At 44.2% G+C, this 10000-nt stretch overlaps 1 protein-coding gene across 1 annotated transcript in view; it reads left to right on the forward strand.

Moving 5' to 3' along the window:
- Nucleotides 1-10000, forward strand: part of LOC310866936 (neuropilin-2-like) — a 130907-nt gene that overhangs the window by 8531 nt on the left and 112376 nt on the right. Inside the window, exon 2 of the mRNA XM_083776731.1 lies at nt 6905-7085. Coding sequence (XP_083632857.1) covers nt 6905-7085 — 181 coding nt within the window. The remainder of the gene's footprint in view (nt 1-6904; nt 7086-10000) is intronic.

The raw sequence follows: 10000 nt of genomic DNA on the forward strand, positions 1-10000 counted from the left end.
TTCAAATGATGAGAGACAGATGTTCTGGTATTATACTGTCTTTCTTTTACTGTCATCGCGCTTTCTCTCTCTCTCTCTCTCTCTCTCTCTCTCTCTCTCTCTCTCTCTCTCTCTCTCTCTCTCTCTCTCTCTCTCTCTGTCCATGGGGCTTCCCAGCTTTTATGACTAATGGCTCCTTGGGCTTGGTCCAGACAAGACATTTCGGTCTCACTTACATTCACATTTCTCATATTGTCGTGCTTGTGAAAAGCCCTTTCAGCTTATAACGTTTTGTCTTATGACGACAACATGTTATTATTGCTGACGACGGGGGTTAACGCCTCTGTAGCCTTGCCCGAGATAATGAGATAAATTTAATAATGCACAAAAGGTAGCCAGGGACGTGATCCCGAGATTTGATAAATTAGGGTTAATCCAGAGTTTAAAAAACATTAATTACCTTATTTTAGCTCTCTGTTGCTAGCCACCGCTATGATGGAATGTGTGTGTGACTGTGTGTGGGTTGACACCACAGATGGACAGTGGCAACATTTCAGTCTCCTTTTACTTAACAAGGACACATTAATGAAGATGATGAACACATCAGTGCTCGCGGTTCTTGCGCCAGTAAGTAGCGATGATGGATGGAATGTTGTCCTGCCAAATAAACACCCTCCAACCAAACAGGCTGCATCATTATCTAGCCTGTAATCTCCTCTCTCTCACTCACTCACACACACACACACACACACACACGCACACACGCACACACACACACACACACACACACACACACACACACACACACACACACACACACACACACACACACACCTTCACACACACCAGTATAGTGCAAACGAGTGTGGACTTTCGTCCAGCACACACACTCTGGCCAAATTGATTGTGACAGGCTGAAAAGTGTCTCTCCACGGAGGCCAATCAAACATTTTCACGGAGAAAACTAATCTCTTAGAGAGTTCAGAAACAAGGTCAGAAAATGTGCATTTCAAGGCCGATGTATACCAAAAAGTAGTTTAATCTTCCAAGGCAGCTCGGTGTGGATGCGGAATGTGTGCGTGCATGCGTGCATGCGTGTGTGCGTGTACGTTTGTGTGTATTTGTTTGAGTCTGTGCAATTGTGTCTATGTGCGTTCAGGTGAAAAGTGCTGAATTGGTGTTATCAGGGTGCAATGCTAAACGTGCCAGAGAGGTATACATTATGCAGTGACCTGTCTTATATCCACTGCTCCACTGCTTAGCACCGTTTACCACTGTTTATGGTCTGTGTGTGAGTGTGTGTGGTCTGAATACCGATGTGTCTCTCTCTACCACACAGAGTGGATATAAGCAGAATTTACACACACACACACACACACACACACACACACACACACACACACACACACACACACACACACACACACTCTTACACACCGTTTGTTGATACCGATGGAACACCTATCTTTGTAATCTGCGATCAAGATGGCTGAAGAGAAGAGTCACAGAGAGTTATGAAATGTATGCCTGTACAACTCTAACCCCTACTCGTCCACCGAAACGTACAGTGCAGTATATCGCAGATGTACTAGCTCGCAATGTGTCGCAAAGCAACACGTTGGAAGCTTGTATTGATCGCCTTTTTGTAATGTTTCGTACTGTACCGTAAACTGTGCACCCGCTTCTCTCATCGATGCTGGATTGATCCGTCTAATATTAGAATGATCAATGCGTCTGATCCACGGATCAATACCACGACCGATACGGACGTGAGAGGTTTGCCAGTTCAAGCTGAGACAGAGAGAGTGCACGTGTCAGGGTGAAAGACCCATGATGTCACTGAGAACACTTAAAGCCTCACTTATAGTTGCTGTGTTGGGAAGTAACCAAGTACATACCAGATAACCAGGGGTTAAATATCTACCAGTAGATCACAAAGGCTGTGCAGTTATTGGTTCCCAACCTTTTTATGCTGAAGTACCATCTCAGAAAATATTTGGCTCTCCAAGTACAGGAGCGTATCCCTGCCCTTTTTGTTTCATTCCTAAGCCAATAATGCTGCTGCTCTGACAAAACTCTGTCTAATCAGTAATAAGCGCAACTGATGATATTTCTATGTGCTTAATCCATACTCAAATCTTCTATTAACGGCTAGGTGTGCTGTCATGCTCATTTCAACAAGGCTGAATAGCCTATTTCAATTGCTTGGTCAGAAGAACTACCTGTAGTAATATAAACAAATATTTAATTCCATTTTTCTCTCCTTTTTTGGGCGACTGCTCTGTATACCACCAGAGGGGGGCTCAAATGCCACCAGTGGTACTAGTACCAGACCAGTGGTTGGTAACCTCTGTAAGACCACTTCACATGCCCCTAATAAAAATCACACCGGTGTGAAGTGAGGGGCGCTCTTATCATCATACATCATCTTATTCCGGCCAATCACAATTTGCGTCCTTACTTTTGTCTTCAATGTTGTTGTACAAACACTCAAAACTGGCCATTCATTGTCAATGGCATTCAACGTTTGTGTAGGACAATGTTTGTGTTTACACAGATCCTCAAAGCTGGACATCAAAAAATAATAATAATCTAAATAACTATTTTTGGCATCTGCTATTTGAATTAAGGTGACTTATTTACATCAAAATGGGCTTGACAGCTCAAAGAGCCTTGCACACAAACGTCAGTAGCATTACAAAGTTATATACACGATAAAAGAAAGAAAACCCTACCAATTACACCCCCCACACACCCCTATTTCCCATTTCAAGTGCGTTTGTGTTGAGGGGGGCTATTTTCAGCAATAGGAGTCAAATGGTTCCATTTGTGCACTCTCAGAGTTAAGGGGGTCCTTGCAAATAAAACATTTGAGAACCACTAGTAGTTGGATTCCTAATGTGCCATAGTGTCATAGTAAATAAGTGTCATTACATATTCTGAAGAAAAACCTGAGACTTTGTATTCAGTAATTGGGTCTAATGATCAAAATAAGAACATTATAAAATTTGCCACGGACAAGACCAAGTCTTGTCACGGACACGTCAGTTTAACCTCTGGTTAAACTGACACTCGGGAGTTCAGTATATAGGCTACGTCTCAGATGTTCTTTCAGGTACATAATTAGCTATAGCCAGCGCCATAGGAGTCATTTGGCCGGTGTCACTGTCAGATTCCTAGTGGTTAAACACTAATCCAGGTGGCGTTGAGAATGAGATCTGGTGTGGCTGGATGGGCTTACGTATGACTTGTAACTCTACTCTGGTCTCAGTATACTGCGTGGAGATGGAAGCGAGATGGGGAGGAGAATGAGATGGAATGGAAAATCTGGCCTGCGGTGTGAGGGAGGGAGGATTGGGAGAGAGAGATGGAGAGAGAGAGAGAGAGAGAGAGGGGGGGGGGGGGTTGATGATACACTCTAATTGTTCACAGACAGTATGAGGTGGAGGCCAGGGATGGCTGCCAAATTGTCTATCACTCTCTCTCTGTGTGTGTGTGTGTGTGTGTGTGTGTGTGTGTGTGTGTTTGTGACCCAACCTGAAGTTTTCCTCCATCAGCTCTTGCTTGGTCATACATATGGAACATATGGATCCAAACCAACTGTTTGTGGGTGTACGAGCGCACGTGTGTGTGCGCGTGCGTGTTTGAATGTATATGCCTATTCATGGTTTTGCCATTGTATACGGTATATACATATGGTCTTTGTTTATGTGTGTGTGTGTGTGTGTGTGTGCGTGTGCGTGTGCATGTGTGTGCGTGCGTATTTGCTGTCAGAGAAGGGTTTAGAGTATCAGAGTCTATTTTTGGAGTTAAAACATGTTGTATTCTGCTCGGTAGTGTAACTTGTCTTGGCCGTGCAGTTCACTCAACACGCTGGTGATAAATACATAAAGAAATCAACAGATCTCAGATCAGTTCACTCAACACGCTGGTGATAAATACATAAAGAATTATATATATATACAGTTCTCTCAACACGCTGGTGATAAACACATAAATAAATCAACAGAGATCTCAGATCAGCGGTGCGCTGTCGATAGGCCTGTCACAATTATTACATAATCGTCTAATCGCAATCATTTGAGAAAATCGCAATCATTTTTGCATTATCGTCAATCGTTTCCACGTTGGAAAATGAATATAGCAGATCTACAAGCTTACAACATGTCACGGAAAACTTGAAATGGGACATTCTACACAATGAGTACCTTTACTTTTGCTACTTTAAGTAACATTCAGATGCCAATACTTTTGTTCTTTTATTCAATTGCATTTTGAAGTCTATATTTACTATTTTTACTTGTGTATATATAGTATTTCTTTATTGCAGTGTATTGCAAAAACATCGGAACACCTTCCCCAGATCTGCACCTGCACCTCACCACACACAAACCTTATGGCTGAATGTAACCTTAGTGACAGTACCTAACCCTAATCAACTCATTACCTGCCGATGACCACTTTCTCGACTTCTTTTCTCATGGCCGTTGCCGACTTTTTTTATTTCTATTAATCCAGAAAGGCTTCTCTTCGATCTATCGGTGTAAGGTTGGAGATGGTTCTTCGTCACAAGAGTGGGGGTGCTGACCTGGGTGACCTGGGTCTTGGCTATATCTTTACCTTAACGGACAAGTTAGTAGAACTTAGACTGAAAGGCTTAGTTGAGGTTCTCAAGCAGACAGATATAAAATGATAATCGGACAGAGAACTTGTGCTGGCGAAATGCCTTATAAAAGGAGGGGATGACGTCACCCCTAGGTAGGCGTGACATCAGCCCTGACAATCGGGGGGGGCGCTCCCCCGTCACTAGGTAACGCTTGCTTCCACTGTGGGGGGCGATTCAATTGTTTGGGGGTTACGGTTACAGCAGGGAACGCCATTAGACAGTAAAGGAGAGTCATTAATGAAACACATGCCTGACCTGACCTTGACTACATGTAATGAATTAAACCTATGTCCAAACCCAATGCGAGACTTCCGTCCTTACTATAGTATAGTGCACGCTCCGTACAATAGGTGCACACACCGAGTTCCATACAATAGCGTCCTATACAATGGACGTGTTATGTTGCCGGGTGTCATTGACATACATGGGTTTCCCATCGATGTCGGCATACGTCTGTGAGGCAGTGAATGGGTCGCATTGTCTGCGACGAGACATTGACTTATGACCAGTGACAAGTGTGTCCGCTCTATGACAGTAACTGAACCACTCATTCACTCACTCGCTGTGTGTGTGTGTGTGTGTGTGTGTGTGTGTGTGTGTGTGTGTGTGTGTGTGTGTGTGTGTGTGTGTGTGTGTGTGTGTGTGTGTGTGTGTGTGTGTGTGTGTGTGTGTGTGTGCAGAGAGAGCGCGCGGCCGCGCGCGCATGCACATGGTCATAACGTACACGTGGTCATAATCTTCCTTGGTCAGAATGGAGTCTTTGTGCTACTATATATGGACTCTGACCGCGCACGCACACGCACACACACACACACACACACACACACACACGCATACAGTTGTCTTTCCCTCACATCCTGTCTTGTTAACTTTATCTGTTTAACTTCGCTCTGATATTGAAAGTTCTGCTGATAAACATTGTGTTTAACTGATCTTTAATCCGTGCCCAGCCGAATACAAAGGCGCTCCGATTAGTCACGGCATGCCAGGCAATGAGCTGACCCTGAGTCAGCACGTAGGGAACACTCAGACAGCTTAGATCTGTATCTGCTGCTAAAGTGGTTATGAATTTGCTTAACACGGGCGCTGATAGGATCCAGTGTTCACCCTGCTCCACCGCTGTTGTCTTCCAAACTACTTTCCCACATGCTTTCCTACCATTACATTACTTTTCCTAACTCTCTTCTCATGCTTTTATAGGCCTACTCAAACATTGTAGCGCCAAGCCTTGTGAGCTTGTACATTTTCACCGAGCAGCGCCATCGCAAAAGCTACTCCAGGTTCCATCTCAGCATCACATCCTCTCGTGACGCTATTACCCTGTCCGTCTGTCTGTTAGCAACATATTGAGAAACCATGCGACCGGGCATTGGTTGCTTCATGATGTCCCGACAATAGATGATTCAGCAGAGGAATAAAACGTATTCACTTAGAGTACAAATAGTTGGGTTTATACGGATTATATGAATAGATGTATTGCTATAGAGTTGTCTTGTTTTGACTTTGTATTCTTATTTCTTTGATATACACAGCTTTATTGTCTGGGGAAAAGGTTGCTTGATCTCCTGACAAAACACATTTTTGTATTATAACTAGATAAAAACGTATTGAATCGTCTCCCAGCATGCTAAGATACATCTTTGTTATTATACTGAATATCTCAGAAAGTTAATAGTTTATTATCGTATGCTGCATGATGTTAAAAAAAAGGAAAAAGGATGAGATGGGAAAGGGTTTAAGTCGTGATATTCATCTGCTACTGAATTATAAACTGTATTATTGCAAGGCTATCCATGTAGTCAGTGAAATGTACTCATCCGCCTTTAAAATATATTGAGAAACTCGTCTCTGTCGGATGGAAACATCATATGTAGAAAACTGTTACTTTTCAGGATTCAAATTCAAAAGAAGCAGATCCACAAGCTCAAAACCTGTCCCTTCGCATTGCGTTTCGACCTTGTAGATATGCTACTTTTGATGCAGTTGAAGTTGTAGATGTGCTATTTTCAAAAGATTTATTTTTCTTACATTTTAAACTTGTGCAATGGGACATTCTGCACAATGAGTACTTTTACCTTTGGTACTTTAAGTATATTTTGATGCAGATACTTCTGTACTTTTACTCAAGTACTCTTTGAATTCTGGACTTTTACTTGTAACAGAGCATTTGTGCATGGCAGTTTAGATACTTTAACTTAAGTAAAACAATTGAGTACTTGTCCCACCACTGACAGTGTCCATCTCTCTGTGTCCCTGTAGCCTCGGAGCAGTGTGGAGGCGTGTTGGATGCTAGCGATGCTGGCTACATCACCACGCCCGGCTACCCTCTGGAGTACCCGCCCCACCAGAACTGTCGCTGGGTCATCACGGCCCCGGAGCCCTCCCAACGCATCGTCCTCAACTTCAACCCTCACTTTGAGATCGAGAAACTGGACTGCCGGTAAGAAGATGCCATGGATGGACAGATAGACCTTTATTGTCTCTGCTGCTACTTTTGATGCTTTTGTGTGATGCTGTGGTATGATCAAGCAGAGCGTTCATTTACGGAGAAAACGCAAAGAGTTAAAATATGGAGATGAGAGCTTTCTTCCCGACAGCAACTATACTGTATGTCTCTCTCTCTCTCTCTCTCTCTCTCTCTCTCTCTCTCTCTCTCTCTCTCTCTCTCTCTCTCTCTCTCTCTCTCTCTCTCTCTCTCTCTCTCTCTCTCTCTCTCCCTCTCTCTCTCTCTCCCCCCTCTCTCTCAGTCTGTCTCTCAGAGAGGGGTATTGAGTGTACAGTAATGTGGTGAATCTCAGCCCACTCTCCTCCTGTTCCCTTGGCTCCAGCCGTCCCATAATGGTCTCCGTGGGATGTCCCTCGTTCCCCACTCTCTAATTAACCACATTAGCGGTCCGTCGGTCTCACATTGTGTCCATTCATTTATCTGTTATTTAATGAATTCACATCAACACACGTTGCAGATAGTAGGTAGTAGGTTTGGTTGTCCCACGTCTGTGATCCATCGTTGACTGTTTGCGTTGCATGGTGAGAATGCAACCGAGGAGGGCAGACTGAATGAGGGAGAGAGAGAGAGACAGGAGAGAGAGAGGTGGTACTCTCCCCTGTTTCACCTATAGCTGCTCTGTCCATTCATTAACATTTGAGCTGTATTAATTATAGATAGGTGAGTCTCTCTCACGTCTGCACAAGTCCTTCAGTCATTCTTCTGTTGGAATTGAAGCATCAATATTTCACCAGCAGACTGACTGTTCAGCACTGTTCAGACCTATCACTGCAATGCAAACAGCACTCTCTCTCTCTCTCTCTCTATCTCTATCTCTATCTCTCTCTCTATCTCTATCTCTATCTCTATCTCTATCTCTATCTCTATCTCTCTATCTCTCATCATTCACTCCTGCCTTTGCTTTTATTTTCTATTCCGTTTTTCTAGTATGAAAAGCAGTCTTGACCACTCGCTGTAAGTCCTTCCTCTTGCTCCAATAGTGTTTATTTTCGTGAAAACACAGACATTATTCCGGACATGACTTCTTCAGGTCACAGTGACCTCATCACCTGAAGAAGGCCGCTCAAGGACTTCTCCTTGTGCGGACTTATAATGCAGACTTCTCCTTCTCTGTATATTCTGTTTTTCTGCCATCCTTCTCTTTGGATCGGTGCGGTACATTAGGTCCAGTCTCTCTCTCTCTCTCTCTCTCTCTCTCTCTCTCTCTCTCTCTCTTCTTCTCTGTCTGTTCTCCTCTCCACGTTATTCTCAGATGATCCATTTAAAGTCCAGCACTTTTTTCCATTAAAAATCTGTTCCTTTCCCTGGAGAAACAAACCTGTTTGTAGAATCCATTAGAAACAACAGACCCTGATTTATTTATTACTCTTTCTCTCTATTCAAGAGAGTGCATGGTCCATGGTGTGTGTGCGCGTGCATGCGTGTGTGTGTGTGCGTGCGTGTGTGTGTGTGCATATTTCTGACTCAAACATGGAATTCCTAAGTACCGTCAGGTAGGCATGTTTGAGATAACTGCCTCGAAGCTGCTAACAAGAGTGAGACATTAGCAGTCTTATTACGCTGTTATTTACTGGGCCACTCTCCTACAGCGCATTGCTATTTCTGTCTCCCATGGGGCCCTCTGCCAGCACAGGGGAGGGGGGTGTGTGTGTGTGTGTGTGTGTGTGTGTGTGTGTGTGTGTGTGTGTGTGTGTGTGTGTGTGTGTGTGTGTGTGTGTGTGTGTGTGTGTGTGTGTGTGTGTGTGTGTGTGTGTGTGTGTGTGTGTGTGTGTGTGTGTGTGTGTGTGTGTGTGTGTGTGTGTGTGTGTGTGTGTGTGTGTGTGTGTGTGCGTGCGCGCGCGCAATGCGAAGCTGAAATTGAGCTGTTGGGTTCAGGGGTGCAAAGAGACCAAGGATAGGGTTCAGGGGGCGAGTGTGTGCGTCTGTGTGTCCTGGGGGGGTCTTCATGGGCAGGCGTACATGGTCATCAGGTGACTGTCAGCAGCGGCACTGACCACACACGCACACACACAAACAACTCTGTCTCCAACCCTGTCTCTAGTAATGCATGGCATCTGTCCGTCTTTCGAAACGCAAATCCTAGACCTGTAGTCTACGACCAGGACCAACGGACAACAACTCTCAATAGAGCTGATTACACACAGCAGCAGTGACAGCACACACATGCACGCACATACTGTACGCATGCATGCACGCACGCACACACGCATACACGTACATATGCACGCATGCATGCACACATCTCCGCTTTGTAGAGAAAGAAAAGTTTGTTGTCAGTCAATGCCTTTTCTGTCTCATGCTGATGAGATAATGCTTCATCATTAACCACTTAAGCCCTAGTTTACAGTTTTTTTTCCCACCCTAAAGCAGCAGCTACTAGAAACCTATACTGTGCCGTACTGGAGACGCGACAAATCCAAATATCAATGAATCCGTTGATAGAAAATTCATAAATTGTATAGAAACCCGATAATCACGCATGTGACGTGTTGATCGGCGTGCCGAAATCGATCTTTCTTTGTATTTGTTTCGTGTGCGGAAAGTGATGTTTTTGACAGCAGCTTAAATAGTACATTGTGCAATTTCTAGATGTCATTACGGGTTTCAGGTAATTGTGCACTATATAATTACACATATTTACAACAGTTATGGACTGGGGGGGGTCTTTAGTTCCAGTGGTAATGGATTCATAATGACCTTTAGGGCCACTGTATAAGGGTATGAGCACAAGAGAAAGTGTGCTGGGCCTGCGGTGTGACTGACATACCGAGTGACACCTCCCAGAGGAGTGATTGACACCGACCGATGCCGGAGGACAAACAGACGGACAGGAGACGAGTCGTCTGCCG

This window comes from Protomyctophum parallelum (genome assembly GCF_964188405.1).
Source record: "Protomyctophum parallelum genome assembly, chromosome: 11".
Lineage (NCBI taxonomy): Eukaryota > Metazoa > Chordata > Actinopteri > Myctophiformes > Myctophidae > Protomyctophum > Protomyctophum parallelum.